This window comes from Mesoplodon mirus (assembly GCF_964341445.2).
Source record: "Mesoplodon mirus genome assembly, chromosome: 13".
Taxonomy (NCBI): Eukaryota; Metazoa; Chordata; class Mammalia; order Artiodactyla; family Ziphiidae; genus Mesoplodon; species Mesoplodon mirus.
The window spans coordinates 34,849,126-34,871,044 of NC_138989.1; the positions used below are offsets into that span (position 1 = coordinate 34,849,126).

Consider the following 21,919-nt stretch of genomic DNA (forward strand, 5'->3'; position numbering starts at 1 on the left):
TCCTAGGACCAAATTTTGAGCGGCTTGCTTTTGAAAATACCCTGAGAGCCTAAATTAATTGTGCTGCAGTGGAGCTCAGAAAGAGAGGAGGTGGTGAAAATAATACGAAAGTTCCCCAAATGATCCCATGAATGTGTGATTCACCGGAAAAGACTCCTTGTTTAAACATATGTGAAGAAAACAGGCAGATACAGCTAATTAAAAAAAACAAAACAAAACCTAGCTTATTAACTTTTTACCATCAGAGCTGATGGCTCTTATAACATAGATGCTGCTATGTATTCATAATTCTATCTTACTTCAAATTTGTGCTTGTTTCCCCCTAATGAGCTCTGCCACTTCCAGCTTAAATCCTAGAAATGCTAACTCAGAAGTGGGGAATGTTCTTTTCACATTAGATATTTATCTTGTAAATAAACCCGGCAGGGGCCACCTGGATTTTTTTTTTTTAAGATTTTTTTTTTTTTGATGTGGACCATTTTTAAAGTCTTTATTGAATTTGTTACAATACTGCTTCTGTCTTATGTTTTGGTTTTTTGGCTGGAAGCATGTAGGATCTTAGCTCCCCAATCAGGGATCGAACCAGCACCCCCTGCATTGGAAGGCGAAGTCTTAACCACTGGACTGACAGGGAGTTTTTTAAAGGGCCCAGGGCAGGCTGTTAGTAAACCTCAGTTCTAGCATCAGCTGTGCCACTAACTAGCTGGTTAGACCACAGACCTCCTCTGAGCCTGAATTCCACGTCTGTGAAACAAGAGCCTTAGAAAAAATGACTCCATCAATCCAGGCCCCTGACCTCCTTTGATTCTTTAAGTCACTAATGGCAAATATTTAACAACTTGATTTGAGCGGATTACCTTGGAATTTCCAGAAGTCCCCCTTCCTTGCAGATTTGTCTCATGCTTGTCCTCCAAGAGGTGCAGAACCTCCCAGACAGCCCGAGCCTTCTGCTCATTCCACGGTGTCGACCGCCCCCTGCAGGCGCTCCTCGGGACTGACTCGCCCGTGATGGGGCACGTCTCCTAGGAAACAGACTCAGTCTTACCACCACATAGACACTGGGCACAGGAAAGCGTAAGACAGAGCATACGTGTCTTTTTCATTAGAGGAGCGACAAAGGCTAATTCATAAAGACCCAGAGGAGAGTAAGGGCCCTCAGGGGTTGGAAAGGGGAAGGACAAGGGGCAAGTCTTAGCTGTCCCGACAGCAGCATCTGAAAAGGGAGCTTTATTGTCTAATCCCTTAGCTCCCTAGCTCATGTTTCATACACATTACTTATCAGAATCTTGGGATTTTCCACAGCAGAATATGTATAAGCTATTAGGTTGCTACCATAATAGAGTACATTTTGACCAGACAGCTTTTATCCCTTTTTATGTGTTAGTAAATGATTGTTCAGTGCTTCTCTACAGAAAAGTTAAACCATACTCAGGAAGATGAATATTATCTTTGCATTCTCTCTCACTCAAAGCATAAGAAATTACTATAATTCACCGCGTCACAAAGGTAATAACAGTGGGTAGAAGTCGTCTTTTCAACATCTAAGCACGTTTCTGGAAAAGCTTTTGACTGCCAATAGTCCTAATGATTACTGTCTTTGTACCTAATTGAGTCAGTAACAGTACATGCGGTCATTTGAATACTGTTTGATCCTGGTGATAATGGATTAATGGGCCGTGTCTCCATTTTGCTCACAATGCTTTAGAATATGTTTCTGCCTTGTATTGTAGGCAATTATACTTTCTTTTCAGAATCTGTGATGTTAATGATTCTTCACATTTCCTGAAAAAACTTTTTTTTTCCTTTTTGTTCAGATGAGGGGGTACTTTCTCTCTAAATATGAGTTTTAGAACCGTTGTGTTTCTACAGCTTAAGTTGATGTAAAACATAGCCAATTAATGTGCATTCCTGTGTGTTTCGTGGCACATCAAGATTGTATTTTAAATGCCTTTTCCCATGGTCACCTCATCTTTTCATGCCTTAATTAAGGCATCAGGGTGGCTATAAGGAGCTGTAGCAGCCAGCGATGTGTTGGAAAGGCAGCACGCAGAGGAGCAAAGTCCAGTCCCTAGAAACCACCTGCATTTCCCAGAGAATCAGAGAACAAGGGGACAGCCCCACCACCCCTTAGCTCCTGCTTGCCTTCCTTTCCTGTGACAACAGCACTGACCCATTGGGCAGGGAGATGGAATATTCTGGAAGCCTCATACACTGGTGTCTAACCAGGCCTTCAAGCCCACAGCCATGAGTACATTCTTGACATTTATATACATCACAAATTGATCACCACGGTAAGTCTAGTAACCACCTCTCACCCTACAAAGTTATCACAGTATTACTGACTATATTCCCTATGCTGTACATTACATCCCCATGACTTACTTATTTTATAACTGGAAGTCTGTACTCTTAATCTCCTTCACTTTTGTCACCCAACCCGCCACTCCCCTCCCCTCTGGTGACCACCCATTTGTTCTCTGTATCTATGCATCTGTCGCTGTTTTGTTTGTTCCTTTGTTTTGTTTTTTAGATTCCACATATAAATGAAATCAGATGGTATGGGCCTTTCCCTGTCTGACTTATTTCACTTAGCATAGTATACTCTAGATCCATCCATTTTGCAGCAGATGGCAGGATTTCACTCCTTTTTATGGCTGAGTAATATTCCATTGTGTGTGTGTGTGTGTGTGTGTGTATAACACATCTTTATCCATTCATCTGTTGATGGACACTTAGGTCATATTGTAAATAATGCTGCAAAAAACATAGGTGTGCAGATATCTTTTCAAATTAATGTTTTCATTTTCTTTGGATATGTACTGAGAAGTGGGCTTTCTGGGTCATAAATATATGCTTAAAGCATCCATTACTCACTGCCACAGACACAGACCCTGCTTCAATATGGCAGAAGTTTAAAAATTTGGAGATTAACTTGGTTCTGCTTATTCTCAGGCATGAACGCAATTCCAACACCAGTTTTGGACTAGGTGAGGAATCATGATATTAGTTTTCTTCTACATTCTAACCCGTTTATTGTCTGAGGGTAGACTTATTTTTTCATTAAATTTTTGCTTTGGTATAATTGTAGATTCCCATGTAGTCATAAAAATAATGTAGAGAGATCCCAATGGCAACGTCTTGCAGAACTACAGTACAATATTGCAGGCAGGATGCTGACACAGCCAAGATATAAAACCTTTCATCACACAAATATCCCTCATGTTGCCTTTTTAGAGCCACATTCACTCCCCATGCACCCACACCCCTTTCTATACCCCTGGCAACTACCAACCTGTCCTCCATTTCTATGAATTTGTCATCTCAAGATGGTTATGTAAGTGGAATCATATAGTATGTAACCTTTTGGGAATTACTTTTATTGCTCAGCATTATTCTCTGGGGATTCATCCAGGCTGTGCCAAGTAGTCTCGCATGGTATGGATGTACCACAGTTTGTTTAGCCATTCAACTGTTGAAGGACATCTGTTCCCAATTTATTATGATTAAAGCTGCTGCAACATTCCTGTGGAGGTTTTTCAGTGAACAGAGGCTTCATTTCTCTAAGATTAATTTCCAGAAGTACAATGGCTGGTCATGTAATAGTTGCCTGTTTCATTTTTTAAGGAGCTGTCATATTATTTTTTAGAGTGGCTGCACCATTTTACGTTCCCACCAGCAATCCATGAGTGATTCTATTTCTCTAAATCCTCATCAACATTTATGGTCATTATCTTTTCCATTTAGCCATTCTGATAGATGAGTAATTGTATCTCATTGTGGATTTCACTTGAGTTTCCCCAGTGGCTAATGATGTTGAATATTTTTTCATGTGCTTATTTGTGAAACGTCTCTTCCCATCTTTTGGCCATTTTTGAAATGGATTTTTTGGGGGGGGTAGGTTTTAAAGGTACTTTGTTTATAGAAGCCACTAGTTCTTTGTCACATGTGTGATATTCAGATATCTTCTCCAGTGTCTAGCTCGTTCTTTTTCATCTTCTTAATAGTCTTTCACAGAGGAAAAGCTTTTGATGAAGTCAAATTTATCAAGTTTCCCTTTTATGGGTCATTCTTTGAGTCAAATCTAAGAACCTAGTTTAGAATCCCAAAGATTTTCTTTAAGTTTTTTCTGAAAGTCTATTTCACATTGAAGTCCATGATCCATTTTTAGTTTATCCTTGTACAAGGTGTGTGACTTAAAGTTCATTTCGCTTGTGTATGGATGTTTACTCCAATACCATTTATGAAAAAGCCATCTTTTCTCCATGAATTGCATTTGCACTTTTCTCAATAATCAGTTGAGCATATTCGTGTGGGTTTAGTTCTAGATTCTCCATTCTGTTCCATTGATCTGCGTGTCTATCCCCCCACTAACACCACACAGCTTTGATTACTATAACTATATAGTAAGTCTTTAAATTGAGTAGAGTGAATCCTCCCACTTCATTTTTCAAAATTATTTTAGCTATTCTAGTTACTTTGACTTTCCATGTAAATTTTAGAATAGTCTACTTCTATAAAAATATGTGATTTTGATAGAAAATGCATTAAACTTGCATATCAATTTGGGGAAAATTGACACTTTTAATATGTTGAGTATTCCAACTCATAAACATGGTATGCATCTCCATTTATCTAGCTCTTCTTTGATTTCTTTCATCAGTGCTGCATAGTTTTCAGTATACAAGTCCTGCATATGTTTTGTTTATGACATGTAATTAGATTACAACTAAGTATTTTTTAAGTGATTTTTTTTAAAGGAGGCAACGCTCGGGTTTTTTTGTTTTTTGTTTTTGATTTATTTTTGGCTGCATTGGGTCTTCGTTGCTGCACATGGGCCTTTTCTCTAGTTGTGGTGAAAGGGGGCTACTCTTTGTTGCAGTGCGCGGGCTCCTCATTGCGGTGGCTTCTCTTGTAGCAGAGCACAGACTCTAGGCACGTGGGCTTCAGTAGTTGCAGCTCACGGGCTCAGTAGTTGTGGCTCGCACGCTGTAGAGCGCAGGCTCAGTAGTTGTAGCACGTGGGCTTAGTTGCTCCGCGGCACGTGGGATCTTCCCGGACCAGGGCTCAAGCCCGTGTCCCCTGAATTGGCAGGTGGATTCTTAACCACTGCGCCACCAGGGAAGTCCCTTTAAGTGATTATAAATGGTGTTGCATATCTAATTTCAGTGTCCATGTCTTCATGCTGGTAATACAGAAATACAGTTGATTTTTGTATAATCTTATATCCTGTGACTTTGCTGAATTGCTAGTTCAGGAATTTTTTGCAGATTCCTTGGGATTTTCTATGTTGGCAATCGTGTCACCTACAAATAGGGACAGTTTTATTTCTTCCTTCCCAATCTGTATGCTTTTTGTTTCCTTATTGCACTGGCTAGGACTTCTAGCACGATGTTGAATAAGAGCGGTGAGAATGGACGTCCCTGCCTTGTTGTTAGCTGTAGGTTTTTTGTAGATAATCTTTAACAAATTGAGGAAGTTCCCTTCTATTTCTATTTTTCTGAGAGCTTTTATTATTAAGAATGAGTTGTTGAATTTTGTCAAATGCATTTTCTGCATCAATCGATAAGATCATGTAATTTTTCTTCTTTAGCCTATTAATATGGTATTACATTGATTGATTTTCAAATTTTGAACCAGCCTTGCATCTCTGCAAGTGGAATATCCCATCCAAGTAGAATAAACTATTACATATTGGGGAATTATCTTGTAACCTAATGTAAACATGACTCCTAGACATTCAGGGCTGCTGCTAGCCTATGTAGTACTTTTGCACAAATTAGAAAAAGGTGTCCCTTCCTCAAATAAAGAATATGGCCAACTACCTAAGCCCAACTTAGAACCAAAACTAGGTAACTGCCACAAATAAGAAGAAAACACCTAAAGCCCTGAAAATTTAGTTTCCATCTAAAGGAACTCAGATATAATTGTAGAATCATTATTGGTAATATTTTAGGAACCATGGAAAAAGTGCCAAGAAAAAAGTAAATATTATCTCAGTTTTTCCAATGAGAGGATTCTAAAAATTGAAAATAATTAATCTAACGTAAATCCTTGGGGAGATTTCAGAATGAATTTTTAAACAGATGGTTTGTGATGATTTAGAAAATAGGGAGCCAGCATAGATTTACTAAAAAAGAATATATAGGACTGCCTATATTTTCCTCTCTAAAATGGTTGAGACATATCAGAGGAATGTAACTGCATTTAGGATAGCATTTAAAACATTTAAAGAGTAGATCCCAATAGACTTACAGGCAAAAATTGAAATCAGAGAAGCATGGGCTGGGAAATAGAGGTATATGATAAACAGCCTAACAGCAAAGACTGTATTGTTAATGGACTGAGCCAACTCAAAAGATCATGGATTTGCCCAGTCCTAGTCAATAATTTTACAGGTGATTAGGTAAGAAAATACATGGCATGCTTATGGGGAAGGCACAAGGTAGTTAAGACTACAGAAATGAGATAGATCGAGCTTCTAATTCTAAGTTTACAAACTCATCAGCCTCAGTTTCCTCATCTATAAAATAGGAATAATAATGCTTCATAACTGTTATAATGATTCATAATATTGGTGTGCTAACTAAATAAGATATTATAGGTAAAGCATAGAACCTTGTAGCTCTCACGGATTGGGGGTTTTGTTATGTTTGCTTCTGTTATCACATTTGCTGGTGACACAACGGGCAAGAATAGCTGATATACTGTGTATATTGTATGGGGATGACAGGATTAGCCTTTGGTTTCAATTTCACAGGAACAAAAGGGTCAAAAATCGTAATGACTTAACATCTTTTGAGGTGAAGATCTAAAAGTTGCCCAAAGGGAGCTTACCAGAAGCTAACAGTGTGACTATATGCCAAACTATCCAAAGCTTTCTCAGACTGCACCCCAAGATGATTTTCTACAGAACAGACAGTAATAGCCATTCTGTATTCCACACTTGTCAGTCTATATTTGAAAGGCTGAGTTTGGTTCTAGATGCTCTGTTATCAAAGAGAAAGTAACAAACTGGACCAAGCTTAGGGACGAGCCATCAAGTTAACGGAGATCCTACAAATCTTGACCTAAGAGAACCAGATAAAGGGGGCGTGTCACCAGGAGGCTTAGCTGGGGCACGACAGCTGCGTTCTAATCAGTGGAAGACTGTTAACACGGAAGACATGTCTTCTTTGAGATCTTTTGATATGCCCGTAGTGAGTGTAGACATAGAGCATTTGACAATGAGGAATAGAAGAAAACCAACATTAAAAGAATTATTTAAGACTCTGTCTTTAGTTGCTTTTTTGTCTTCCAAAAGTTAAGTCAGAATATGAAGCACTTTATGAAAAATCTATCAAAGTACTTTCACACAGGCTTTAACGGCTCCAATGTGTCAATGTCAACTTACATCTGTGTAAGTACATCTGTTCTGCCCTGACACTTTTTAAATTGAAAGAAACACTCTGCCTTCAGCTCAAAGCAGCATTTACAGCCCTCCTAAGGATTATCACTGTGGGCTCTTTACTAACTAGTACATTTCAACTGTCATCCCATCTCCCTTGGTGATGACATTATTTCTTTCCTTAACCAGTCCATAAACTGACACTCCTGTCAACAGTCTTTCTGCAATCTCTAACTGCTTATAGAATCATTTTCCAGGATGTCTTAATCATGGAAATAGCATTTATTCTCAATAATACTGTACCAAGTTTTAATTATATTACTGTTTTGCAATCACTAGAGCAGTACAATTATACTCAGATTTATTATTATACTTTCCACCAAATAATAGAAGTATCATTTTTCTGTTTTCAGCCATAGCAATAATAGTTAGTTCCTGAAATACTACTATATTATTTTGTGTCCCAGAAATTTACCATAAATGATCAACAGAGTGTCTTTTTTTTTTTTTTTTTGCGGTATGGGGGCCTCTCACTGCTGTGGCCTCTCCCGTTGCAGAGCATAGGCTCCGGACACGCAGGCTCAGCGGCCATGGCTCATGGGCCCAGCCGCTCCACGGCATGTGGGATCTTCCCGGACCGGGGCACGAACCCGTGTCCCCTGCATCGGCAGACGGACTCTCAACCACTGTGCCACGAGGGAAGCCCCAGTGTCTTTTCAGGGGAAAAAAGTGATAGTTTGTCTCCATTATGTTGGTCCCCAAATTTGTTGGTAGCTTAATTGCTGATAAATGAAATAGAAGAGGTTAAATACTTCTGATAAAGTGAGATTTCTACTTTGGAGCATATACTCAAAAGAATTGAAAGCGGGGACTCAAACAGCTATTTGTACACTTAGGATTATAGCAGTGTTATTCATAATAGCTAACAGGTGGAAGCAACCCAAGTATCTGTTGATGGATGAATGGATAAACAAAACGTGGCATATATATATATATATATATATATATATATATATATGATGGAATATTATTAAGTAACATTAAAACAAGGAAATTCTGACCCATGCTGCAACATGGATGAACCTTGAAGACATTATGCTAAGCAAAACAAGCCAGACAAAACACTGTCTGATTCTACTTATGTGAGGTACTTAGAGCCATCAGACTCATAGAGACAGAAAGTAAAGTGGTCACTGCCAGGGAAGGAAGGGTGGGGAGTTAGTGTTTAATGGGTACAGAGTTTCAGTTCGGGATGATGAAAAAGTTTTGTGGTTGGAGGATGGCGATAACTGCACAACACTGTGAGTGTTCTTAATGCCACTTAAAAATGGTTGGAATGGTGGATTTTATGTTATGTGTATTTGCCACAATAAGAGAGAGAGAGATGCTTATTATGCAGTAAACTCTCCAAGCTCTATCTCTATTTTAAACAAGAAATAAGTGTGGCTTGCCCAGTACCATGGAGCTAACTGAGATGTGCTGCCAGGTTCATAGCACAGACAGCCAAGTTCAGCAGCACAAGCTCCCTGCTGTGAAACTGCTTGTACTAAGGGCAGCTACTCCTCCACAACAAATCTCATTTCTCTCTGAATTATTTTAATTGATTTAGTGATCATTTTGGTCCTAAGCCAACTAAAGGGAAGAGAATTGCAGGAATTATTTTGAGGTAATACGTAAGAATTGCTTTTGTAAAACTGGTTACCCTGGAGCAGAGAAAAACAGAGAAGCCCCACTACTGAGCTGCAGCTGTTATTCATTTCTAGGGGGGATCTGCACACGTGGATATGTAGCGTGTGTACTCGGGGGGCGCAGACATCCGTGGATGCTAAAAGCATGCTGTAGCCCCCAAATTCCTTCATGGGGATCTTTGGAAACAATTCTTTGTGTACTAAGTGCTGTATCCTCAGCCAGCCATCAATAAAACTCTGCTGGGCATATCTGAGTATTAAGCAAGGTTCTTTCCTTACTGCTACTGAAGAGAGAAACGAATTCCCTTGGGCCTGACTCTAGTCTATATATCGTGGTGAGAGGCGTCACCATCCTGCTTTCTGTCACCCAGGAACGGAACTCCACAGGTCATCCCTCAGGACCTACACACCCCTTCAAGCCTTCACCTTCCATGGTGCCCTGATTCTCTTCAGGTTCTCATCAGGGTTTATTGGGGGTCTTGTCATAATGCCTTGGGGGGCTTCAGACCCCATCACCCCTCTCCTCTCACACTTATTTGACAAATATTTAAGGAGGTCTAATATATGCCGGTCACTGTGCTGCGCTTTGGGACTGCAGTGATGGATTCCATATAATCCCATGACCCCAGATGTGGTTGCTGTCTTCAGGAACCCACAGTTTTATGGGGGAGACTGGCCAGCAGGCAATTATGACTTCAATAAACCTCCGACGAGAGCAGGCTCAGCCCTGTTCACCCCAGCATCCTGGGTATCAGCCATCCCGAGCACTGTCCTGCACCCTGTGCCTCCAAGCCTTTGCTCCCTGGGTCTGGAATGCCTTCTGTCTGGCTCACTTTTACCTAGTGACAATCTACCAGAGTCTAACTCCAAGCTGTCTTCTCTCCAAAGCTCTTCCTAAGGCCTCCACTCCAAAAGAGTCTCCGTTTCCTACCCTCTTCTTTTTTTTCTTTTTTTTTTTTCACCTTTTTTTTTTTTTTTTTTTGGAGCACAGGCTCCAGACGCACAGCCTCAACGACCATGGCTCACGGGCCCAGCCGCTCCGCAGCATGTGGGATCTTCCCAGACCGGGGCACGAACCCGTGTCCCCTGCATCGGCAGGCGGACTCTCAACCACTGCGCCACCAGGGAAGCCCTGATTCATATTGTTTTAAATGTAATGTTGCACAGTCTAGAGAATCTAGGGGAAAGAATGTTTGAATTCCAAGTGTCAGAAGAGTCTAAATGTGATAGATAAACATTTTTGGCACACTGGAAGAATTACATTTTATGTTGAAAATTTACGTGGCTGATGAATTATTGTGAAAAGAGCTGCACCTTTATTTTGCACAAGACCCACTTTATAACTAAAATGAATTATCCCAGCTTATAGCAGATGGCTTTGCAGAGACTTAGCCTGTGGCTCTTTGATAATCTTCCCAGTAGAACAAGTCAACAATCCCAACCCTTATCGGTTTTTTACTACAGAGCAAAGCTAATGGAGCAAAAAGAAATCCCCAAGATTATTTCCTCATCTCCCTTTTACTGCACCCTGGACTTCTAAGAGATAGCAAGGTCCAGAACACTTGACAATGCCATGTCTCCCAGAAATAAGGCTGACATTCATCCCCCATATCAAACATTTATGGAAGAAGAACAACAAAGAATATAGCAAGGGACCTATAGGAGTTTGTTCCTTCAGTTTGTATCTTAAACTATAAAAGTTACCCCTGTGTCTAAGCTATGCTCTTCTGATAGGGCTAATCAGATAGTAAAGTGGATTGCTTTATGAATTTACAATTCTAAGAAATAGAAGGAAAATGAAACGTTTAGGGAACAACATGATGTTGTAAAAGAAGTTTGAAAAAAGGACTCTATGTGGCTAGCAATGAATCAGTCTGTTTTTCTGGGAATGTCTTAACTTCTTTTTTGAATGATGGTTTTTCTGTATATAGATTTCTTTGTTGACAATCTTTATCTTTCAGCACTTTGAATATTTCATCTCAATGCCTTCTAGCGTCCATAGTTTATGATGAGAAGTCCGCTTTTAATCTTATTGATGATTCCTTGTAAGTGATGAGTCATTTCTTTCTGCTTTCAAGATTTCCTCATTGTCTTTGCCTTCTGACGCTATGACAAGGATATGGTTAGGTGTGGATCTCATTGAGTTTATAGTATTTTAAGTGTTTTAGGTGCTTAAGCGCTTCTTAGTTATGTAATTAGTGTTTTCATCAAATTTGGGAAGTTTTTGACCACTAATTCTTCAAATATATTTTCTATCTCTCCTTCTGGAACTCCAGTTACATGTATGTTGATGTGTTTGATGGTGTCCCATAAGTCTTTGAAACTGTTTATTTTTCTTTATTCTTTTTCTGTTTCTCAGGCTGCATAATCTCTCTTCAGGTTTGATTCTTCTTCGAGGGGCTTGCTGTGAGCCCCTTGAGTAAATTTTTCATTTTAGTTATTATTATGTAGTTATTACTAGGAATGAGAATTTATTACTTATTTATTTCATTTCAGAAAATAATTATTTTCAACTCCAAAATTTATTGATTATTCTTTTTGTTATAGCTCTCTCTTTATTGATAGTCTCAATTTGGTCATACATAGTTGTCATGCTTTTCTTTAAATCTTTACACATAGTGCCTTTAGTTCTTTGAAAATATTCATAACTGATTTAAGGTCTTTGTCTATTAAGTCCAACATCTGGCTCCCTTCAAGGACATTTTTTATTAGCTGCTTTTTCTCTGTATTTGATCCATAATTTCTCATTTGTTTGCAGGTCACATTATTTTTTGTGGAAAATCGTACATTTTAGATATTCTATCAACTCTTGAACCAGATATTCCCCAATTCCTTTTTATTTAAATCTTTATATTGAAAAATAAAACACATATACAAAAATCACACAAAATACATGACTTAGTGAATTATCATAAGGCAAATACCCTTGAAACTACCATCCAGGTCAAGTGTCTCCCTCTCCTAAAAAGTAGCCACTATCTGGACTTTTATGATAATCATTACCTTGTCTTTGTTTATGGTTTTATCATCCAAAGTATCCTTCATTTAATACTATACTTCATGTTTCCCACTTCCTGAATTTGATATATATTTTGAGTTTCTTAATCTACAAATTTCCCCCTCCATCCTTTCTCTCCCTCCCACCCCAGTTTATTTTATTCATTTTTTTTGTTTGTTCTACCTTGCTACTGCTTATTCTTTAGCAACTTTCCTGGACTAGCTCTTTAGATTCTGGATTCCCTACAACATATATCTACTGACTTCTCTGCTTCCTTTTTTTTAATTCTTGCTTTTATTTTTAAACCTGGCTTCCTTGGGTTCACCCTGGGGTCATCATAGTTTAGTGATCAGCCAGTGCTTGGTCAGAATATTTTCTAAATACTTTAAACCAATAAGTCTTCCACCTTTTGCCAATGGCATCTGTCTATGAAGGCACACTTTCAAATTTCAGGAAGTTTACAAATCAGCCTTAGCTTTCAATTCCTGCTTATGCAGGGTTTCAAGGTCAGCCACAGGTGAGTGACCAAAGTCCTTTCTTTTCTTAGGTCTTTTCTGGGCATGTGCACAGCCTTGTGCATACATGAAGCCTTCTAGGTTCTTAAGCAGCACATCAAAACTTTTAAATATCCTCTATAGCCATCAAATTTTCCAGGTCTTTCTTTTAAATTTTGGGCCTTGCTCTTGTTTTGCTCCAACTGAACCTCAGGTAGCTATGATGTTAGCAATTTCAGCCAATTACTACTGTTTTGGGTAACAACCTGGGATAGGGGTTTTTCCACAGAATTGAGCTCCCAGTCAGATCAAATAGTATCAACACTCTGGGGATGGGGCTTTTCCAGGGAGGTGAGAGACCAGTCAAAACATCACCACGCACTGAAGATGATGCTTTCAACTGAGCTCCATGAGGTGCATCCCCTGTGTTGGTTTTGAGGCTTCCGTGGTGTGTGGCTGCTATGCCAAGGAGCTGAGGAGCATGGGAATGGGGGTATCTACATTCAGTACTTTTTCTTGCATAAGTAATTTTCAGTTTGTTCTCTGAGTTCAATTTCCAGAGTTCTGTAATGGTTGATGTTGCCAGTAGTTCTGCAATTGCTTTTGTGTAGAATAGGACTCACTGAGGTCCTTCCTCTGCCATTCCAGAAGTCCCACCTCACATGTGAAGTTTCTTGCTCTGTTATCTTGAATAATATTTTCCTATAAACCTTTACGGTCATGAGAATTGATAAAACCTATGCCAACACAAAAATTTGAACATGATTGTTCATACTGGCATAATTCATAAAAGCCAAAAAGTGGAAACAAACCAAGTGTCTGTCAACTGATGAATGGACAAATTAAGGTATAAATCCATGCCATGAAATATTATTCAGCCATAAAAAGGAATGAAGTACTGATACATGCTACAACATGGATGAACCTTGAAAACATCATGATAAGTGAAAGAAGCCAGTGGGGAGAAGCCACAGATTATATGATTCCATATGTATCAAATGTCCTGAACAGACAAAGACATAGAGACAAGAGGTAGATTAGTGGTTTCCAAGGGTTAGTAGTAAGGAGGAATAGAGAGAGACTAGTAATGGGTACAGGAATGTGGACAGGGAGGGGGAAGGAAAACATTCTAAAATTAGTGGTTACGGTTGCACAAGTCTGTGAATATACTAAAAACCACTGAACTGTACCTGTTAAAAGGGTGAATTTTATGGTGTATGAATTTTATCGCAATAAAGCTTTTTAAAATCCTTTGTAGGGTCTTTAGCTATAAGTAAGAGAATTTTGAAATTTTGGAAACTATTTCAGGTCTAGAGTAGTGATCAACTGAGTTCCCCTCTCATTCATTTATGTTTTCATTCATCGATTTCATGGGGTGATTCATGTGCAGTGCCTGGCATAAAGGAAGCACTCAAGTAGGTGTTCATCATCATTAGTCACTTTAAAAATGTAAGGGCTAGTGTACCACTGCGTAACAAAATGAATGAAATACTGACTCCACCTTCTAAGAACTCAAAAATCTAAGGAGTACACAGACATGTAAACAAAAAACTACAACAATGGGAAAAGTGTGTGGCAGAGAAATATAAAAGACACTACAGGAGTACAGATGGAGAAGTAGTTTATTTAGTCAGGGAGAACAAAGGAGGCTTTCTAAAGAGAACTGACTAGAATCCCATTAGACTCAGTGATCTGGAATCATGATTCCAGATTCTCCCAGCAAGAGGTGCTCTAACACCTAGTGACCTGATAAATGAGTTGAAGTAAGAGTTCTGTGGGTAGAAAGTGGAGGAAGAAGTGTATTCCAAGCAAAAAACAAAAACAAAAAACCAGCATGTGCAGAGATAAAGAAGCATGAGAGTATATGCATGGTACATGTGAGGAAGCAGCAAAAGGTGATACTAGAAAAGTAAGTACAGAGTTTAGACTTTCTCCCACTGATGAAGAGGATTCACAGAGGACTTTTAGGCAAGAGAGTGTCCTAATCACTAGCAGGAGAAGAGAGATGCACTGGAGGGGACAAGACCGGCCCTAGGGAGCCTGGTTTGGGAGGATCAAGATGAAGGCTGAACTAAGGAAGTAATGAAGCAAGAAGGGTGAGAAAGATGTGGAGGAAAGGAACTGTAAGTGTAACCAGGAAGTAAAACTGAGAAAATTTGATCATCAACTGGATTTGGACAGTTAAGAGGGAAACAGGATAAACACCTGGATATTTGGTTTGGTTGACAGGATAGATTTCAATGCCATTCATCTCAATGTGGAATAAGTAAAAAGGAGCAAATTTGAGGGAAAAGGTAACACGTTCATTTGGGGGTTGTGATGAGTATTTGATACCTGTGGAACACCTGGGTAGAAATGCACAGTTAATTGGAAGTTTAGTTTTTTTTTTTTGTTTTTTTTTCTTTTTTGTTTTTTTTTCTTTTTGCGGTATGCGGGCCTCTCACTGTTGTGGCCTCTCCCGTTGCAGAGCACAGGCTCCGGATGCGCAGGCCCAGCGGCCATGGCTCACGGGCCCAGCCGCTCCGCGGCATATGGGATCCTCCCAGACCGGGGCACGAACCCGTATCCCCTGCATCGGCAGGCGGACTCTCAACCACTGCGCCACCAGGGAGGCCCTGGAAGTTTAGTTTTGAAGTTTAAGAGCTATGGGCTACAAATAGATCTGTGAGTTGTCAGGATAAAGTTAGTAGTAGAAGCCACTGAGCAAATGAGGTTGTCCAAGGAGAGAATGTAGAATAAATGAGAATATAAAGAACTGTAAATTCTTAGAGAATAAGAAACTTTGAGGGCAAGGGAGAGGAATAGGAACCCCCATGTGAGTGCAGGCAAGATTCCCCAAGAAATAGGAGATGGCAAGAGAATACAGAAGTCAGGGAAAGACCAAGTTTCCATCTCAAGTACCTTGAACATGACATAACTTCTCGAAACCATGGTTTCCTTATCTGTAGGTTGGTATTAATAATAACTAAGTGGTTTGTAAATGGTAATAAATGTCAGCTATTATTATAAAGTAGAAATAACTCAAGAGTTCAGAGCTGCCAAAGTGAACAACTTGAATGCAACTTATACTTTCAGAAGGACTACAAAGGCATCACACATGAAGTTGCTGAGAAGAAAGCCAGGCTTGGTTTTACCAAAGCAGGTTGACCAAAAGAACACCCTGCATTAGATTCCCCAAAACTAGTAACTGAGCAGTGTCACCCACTAAGTACCATTTTCCACACTGAGGCCCAAGGAATCAAAGCCTCTCAGTTGAAGCCATGAATGCTTGTGACAGTGAATTGATAACAGAGTCATGACCAAGGACAAAATACTTTCATCTTCAAAACAGAGCAATTGGATTAACCCCAGAGTCAATAAAATGTTTCCTCTGAGTCCTATCGAATAACCTGACATCTCAATGCTTTTATAAGTCGGAGTCAAGGCAAAGTGGGAAAAAAAAAAAAGAATAAAAAAACAGAAATTAGGATACAGATCAATCAGTAAGATGGTCCATCACCTCCAGAAATTCTCCCATTAGACTCACAGAGTCATGAAGCATTTCCTTCTCTGGAGGAAAAAAAATTCAAACCATCTGAAGTTATATTTTTTCAGCTTTATTATCCATTCTGACAAATTTGTATATATTTATATACACTATAACATGTATATATTATAACTGACAAAATGGTATATACTTAAAGTGTACAATGGGATAGTTTGACTGCATGTTTTTTGAAATGATTACCACAGTCAGGTTAATTATTACCTCCATCACCTCACCTTTTGTGTGTGTGTGGTGAGATGCTTAAGTTCTACTCTCCTAGCAAATTTCAAGTACATGACACAGTATTATTCACTCTAGTTACCATGCTGTACATTAGTTCCCCAGAGCTTATTCATCTTGTGGAATTATAATTTTAGTGACATATTACAGGGTTAATCATTTTCTCTTTGGGGACATTGATTTAAAATGTTGTGTTCCGGACAGAGAAAACAGACGTGTGGTCCCCAAGGGAGAGGGTTTGGTAGAGGAGAGATGGATTGGAAGTTTGGGATTAGCAGAGGCAAACTATTATATAGAGAATGGATAAACAACAAGGTCCTACTGTATAGTACAGGGAACTATATTCAACATCCTGTGATAAACCATAATGGAAAAGAATATGAAAAAGAATATGTATATATATATGTGTGTGTGTGTATATATATACACACACAAATTTATATATATATAAAAAACTGAATCACTTTGCTGTACAGCAGAAATTAACACAACATTGTAAATCAACTATACTTCATATAGGTTATTATCACTATTCTTTTCCATTGTGGTAAATCAACTATACTCCAATAAAATTAAAATATTTTAAAACATTAAAAAAAACTATACTTCAATAAAATAAAAATTTCGTTTAAATGTTGTGATCCAAGTATTATTGCATTTTCTCTTTTTGCAGTGGCATTCTTACTGATACACTACCCAAGTGTGTTTGTCTAGCTGCTCCACAGCCACCTAAGGGCGTCGTCTCACCTTTGGGTGCAGTTAAAGGACATGATAATGAATGGGGCTCAACCAGGCCAAAATCTCAGTTCAGCTGGGATAAGCCATGAGAGGTTAACTTAGCAAAAGCAATCTGGGGAGAAAGTGAAAAATGATGGATGTCATTTGAATAGGCTAACATTGATAAATAATTAATCTTACACGAGAGCTAATATTTCTGAATAGGCACACTCCTTTCCTTCCTAGCAAATCAACTTCCTCTTGAGGTGAAAATAATCACTGCATTCTTTTTTGGAACTTCTTTTATGACTGTTTCAGTGTCAGGAGCACATGTACATACTGTACCCTTTATGTTGACAGCTGTGGGCTCTGCTCTCTAAGTGGACAAGATAAAGAGTTCATTTCCTTATATTCAGTGTATCATTGAAGAAAGCATTGTTTTATCAGGAATGACTCACCAAAGTAGAACTATTCAATCTCTTCTGAATGATTTTTCAGTTTGGAATTTGGGAATTATGCCTTATTTCATAACAAGCGGCCAGGGTGAGTGATTATTTCAATGATGCTTCATTTCTCCATCTCAGCCAGCAGACAGACACTCATTTCTCAGAACACTGGGTTTTCACTTCTTCTTTTGAATGGAGATCATTTACAAAACAGCCACCCCCAATGCTGCCCTGATAACCGCTTGGAAGAGCAGCATTTTTTATGTTGGCAATATCATTGCTCTGGGTCAGGTTACAAAATAGCCAAAGAAACACATTTGTCACCTCTCAAGTTCTATGTGAAAGTGAACTTTAGGTTATGAATGCTTCTAGCTAAGTCTCTCTTTTCCTAGAAGAAATCTCAAAGGGAAAATTTATTCTTCAGTTTATTTGTTTTTTGGCTGGGATTTTTGGCATGGGCATTTATAAAGTGGTCCATGGGGAATCTCCATAATGGCACAGGATCCAAAGGGAACATTGCTAGAACAATCAGTTTCTCTTTTGTGGTAGTAAAATACATAAGAGGTTTCCTTTTGATGTTTAATTCTAGATCTGTTCTAATTTGTCCCCTCCTTCAGTGTAGTTGCAAAAAGTGGCTGTTAATCAAATTCTCAGCTTTTAGTATAAAATTTATAGATTAATTTAGGGAAAATTTAATTTTTTTTTTTTTACAATATTGAGTTTTCCCTCCAGGAAATTTGTTTTCCTCTTTGATTAGGACTTGTTTATTGCCCTCCGTAAATTTTTTTTTTTTTTTTTTTTGGCTGTGTTGGGTCTTCGTTGCTGCGCTCGGGCTTTCTCTAGCTCCGGTGAGCGGAGGCTACTCTTCCTTGCGGTGCGCTGGCTTCTCACTGCGGTGGCTTCTCTTGTTGCAGAGCATGGGCTCTAGGCTCGCAGGCTCAGTTGTTGTGGCACACGGGCTTAGTTCTCCGCTGCATGTGGATCTTCCTGGACCAGAGCTCGAGCCCATGTCCCCTGCATTGGCAGGTGGATTCTTTTTTTTTTTTTCTTCTTTAACATCTTTATTGGAGTATAATTGCTTTACAATGATGTGTTAGTTTCTGCTGTATAACAAAGTGAATCAGCTATACGTATATATAGCTCCCCATATCCCCTCCCTCTTGCGTCTCCCTCCCACCCTCCCTATCCCACCCCTCTAGGTGGTGACAAAGCACTGAGCTGATCTCCCTGTGCTATGCAGCTGATTCCCACTAGCTATCTATTTTACGTTTGGTAGTGTATATATGTCCAAGCCACTCTCTCACTTCGTCCCAGCTTACCCTTCCCCCTCCCCGAGTCCTCAAGTCCATTCTCTACGTCTGGCAGGCAGATTCTTAACCACTGCGCCACCAGGGAAACCCTGCCCTCCATAAAGCTTTATCACTTTTTTCAAAAATTTCTGGTGCATTTCTTTTTTGTAATTTCTACTTATTTTATAATGTTTTGCCATTTTGAATGATATTTTTAAATTAAAATTTCTACTTGGTGGTGGAAGTATATGGAAAAATTATTAATTTCTCAATTTTTACCCTGTATGTAACTATTTGGGGGATCATCTTATTAGTTCTCATAGTTTTTCAGTTGATTTTCTTTTACCTTCCAGCTAATTAATTGTATAATCTGTAAATACTCAAAGTTCACCTTTTCTTCACAATATTTATATTCGTATTTCTTTTTTTTTCTAATTTCATTAGCTAGGATCTCCAGAATAATGATAAATAATAGCAGCTATATTGGGCCTACATCTGTCTCCTTATCAACTTTAATTTTTAATTGCAAGCAATATTACAGCAAAACTTTTTTAAATTTAATAATGAAAGAAAAATCGCCCTGAATCCCACATGAAAACAAACTTTAAAAATTAGTAATAAACACAGACATAGAAAACAAACTTGTGGTTACCAAAGGGGAAAGAGGAGGAGGGGGATAAATTAGGAGTTTGGGATTAAAACATACAAACTACTATACATAAAACAGATAAACAACCAGGACCTATACTGTATAGCACAGGGAACTGTATTCAATATCTTGTAATAATATATAATAGAAAAGAATATGAAAAAGAATAGATATATATGTATAACTGAATCACTTTGCTGTACACTTGAACCTAACACAACATTGTAAATCAACTATATTTCAGTAAAATTTTCTTTTAATTACTAAAAAAATAATTGTTTGTACGTGTATAGAAAGGGTAAGGAAGGACATACACTGAGCTGCTCTGGGTAGTTCTTTCAGGGGAGTGGAATTCTGGAGCAGGAATAAGGGGAGTGGAGACCCACTTTCTGCTTTGAGCACCTATGGATAGCTTGGCTTTTTGCAAGGAGCAATTTCTACTTTTATAATTTTAAAATGCATCTGGGACATAACATTGTAAATCAACTATACTCCAATAAAAATTTTTTTTAAAAAGACTAATGTCAAATAGCAAAAATAAATAAATTAATTAATTAAATATATTGGGAAATTTATTAATACAGTTGAATAATTCTGAATTTAATATATCAAATATGAATACATTTAATAAACAGATTTATTACCTTAAATATAAAGATCTTGTATGCTAAGGCTTTTTTCATTTTGCAAAAGATATTGACTTAATAAAGAAATGTGTGTTCATAAAAAATAAAATAAAATAAAAAACGCATCTTGGAAAAAATCTGAAGAGTATAAAGTATGTAAAGACTTATCTTTGGATATCAAGATTTAGATATGCGCACATTTTTAATGTCTAAAATTCAAGTTTTGTTCACTAAGTTAAATCTCAACTAAATGAGATCAAGATTAGAGAGATAAATAGATGATAGAAAGATTGATATAGTTATAGATATATAACCACTTGCTGTTACTAGAAAGTCCAAAAACAGAAAGATGGCACAGAAAAGAATTGGGTACAAAGGAAAAGCTTGCAAATTACACAGGGCAGAAGTCCGGGGCAGGGCAGTAGCAGCTCTGCTCTCCTCCCCAGGCTGCCTAGGAAAATATGATTGAGGAAATTATTTCCTGGGCTGAAAAAATTATAATTGCTCTCTGATGTCATCAGATCTCAATGATTTCCCATCAAACGTTTTCTTTCCTAGACCCCACGGGGGAGTTTAGCAACCATGGGAGAGCATCTCTAGTATTAGCCCCTGTGTGTAGGGTGCCACATCAATCACAGTCCTCCCCTATCTTATTACTGCCTGCGTGTTAGAACAGGACTAAACCCACACTTTTCGTTGTTCTCTTTCAGGATTTCCAATGAGCACTCTCCCAAACTCCAGATCCGGAGTCACAGTTACTTGAGGGCGGTCAGTGAGGTCTCCATCAACCGAAGCCTAGACAGCCTTGACCCTGCAGGCCTGCTCACATCACCAAAGTTCCGCTCCAGGAATGAGAGCTACATGCGAGCCATGAGCACCATCAGCCAGGTGAGCCCTGTGGCTGCATCTGTGAACTGTACGAGGGTTGGTGGAAAACAAGAGGGCATGATGTGAGGAGGTTGACACCCCCCAGAATGATGCTGATGGGTCTGGCAGGAGGTCAGGTCTAAATGCTGCCTGGTTTGGCCACAGGGGGCTCCTGGTACCAACAGTCTACCAGCAGGGGAGGGGTCCTTGGCAGTTGGATGAAGCATGTCAGGGGAGTCCTTGGAAATTCCTTAGCAGTCAGTTGGCACCAACAAATTAGTCATTAAGGAATTGTTGGATGAGGCTTCGGTTGTAAAGATGTTTGAAGGATAGAAGGACAGGGTAGACATCATTGGCAAAACCAAGGCAGTGTCAAATCATAAAAGTATTAAGCAGGCAATCAAGACAGGGACCCAGGCACGGGAAATGAGATACGATCTATTTAACCCCAACTGGATCCTAGGTGAATATTGCATCTTGGTTATAAGACACAAGCCCACTTCTAAGAACTGGTACCCAGAACTAGGGATGAAGACTCAGTAAAGGTGACTTAATGTTGCATCCGAAATATTCAGCTAAAGTTTCTTGATGGCTCCCACTGATGGTCTCAGAGAATGTGGGAGAGGGTTAGGCTGCCCAAACCAAGGGAGGGTTGAACCTAGGACTCCTGGAGGGCCTGACCCTGCAGCTTTCAGGGGCCACCAGGCGAGCAGGAGGTGGCTCCAGGGCTTCCTCTGGGAGGACAAAAGAAAAAGGGTATTTTTTGAAATAATGTTTAGGAGCTCTGAATTTTAATTTATATCACAATTTTTAAAACTAAGCACCATACTATTAACTCACCTCATATGCAGTGAGCAAAACACTGGGCCAGATTTTGCCAGCTAGTCAATGGTGAATAATGCCTAATTCCTGCTCCCCAAGTTTACAATCTAATGGAGAGCATACAAAAAATGCAAAAGTGCTGTAAATAGCAAACGTTATTTACTTGAACAAAA

The 21,919-nt window shown here is 39.0% G+C and overlaps 1 protein-coding gene across 16 annotated transcripts in view; it reads left to right on the forward strand.

Moving 5' to 3' along the window:
* DLGAP1 (DLG associated protein 1) overlaps positions 1-21,919 on the forward strand; it is a gene marked incomplete at its 5' end in the record, with an annotated part of 321,304 nt that overhangs the window by 123,710 nt on the left and 175,675 nt on the right. For all 16 annotated transcript variants that reach the window (XM_082641702.1, XM_082641701.1, XM_082641693.1 and 13 more), the window contains one exon: positions 20,768-20,945. In XM_082641702.1, the coding sequence (XP_082497828.1) occupies positions 20,768-20,945 (178 nt within the window). The remainder of the gene's footprint in view (positions 1-20,767; positions 20,946-21,919) is intronic.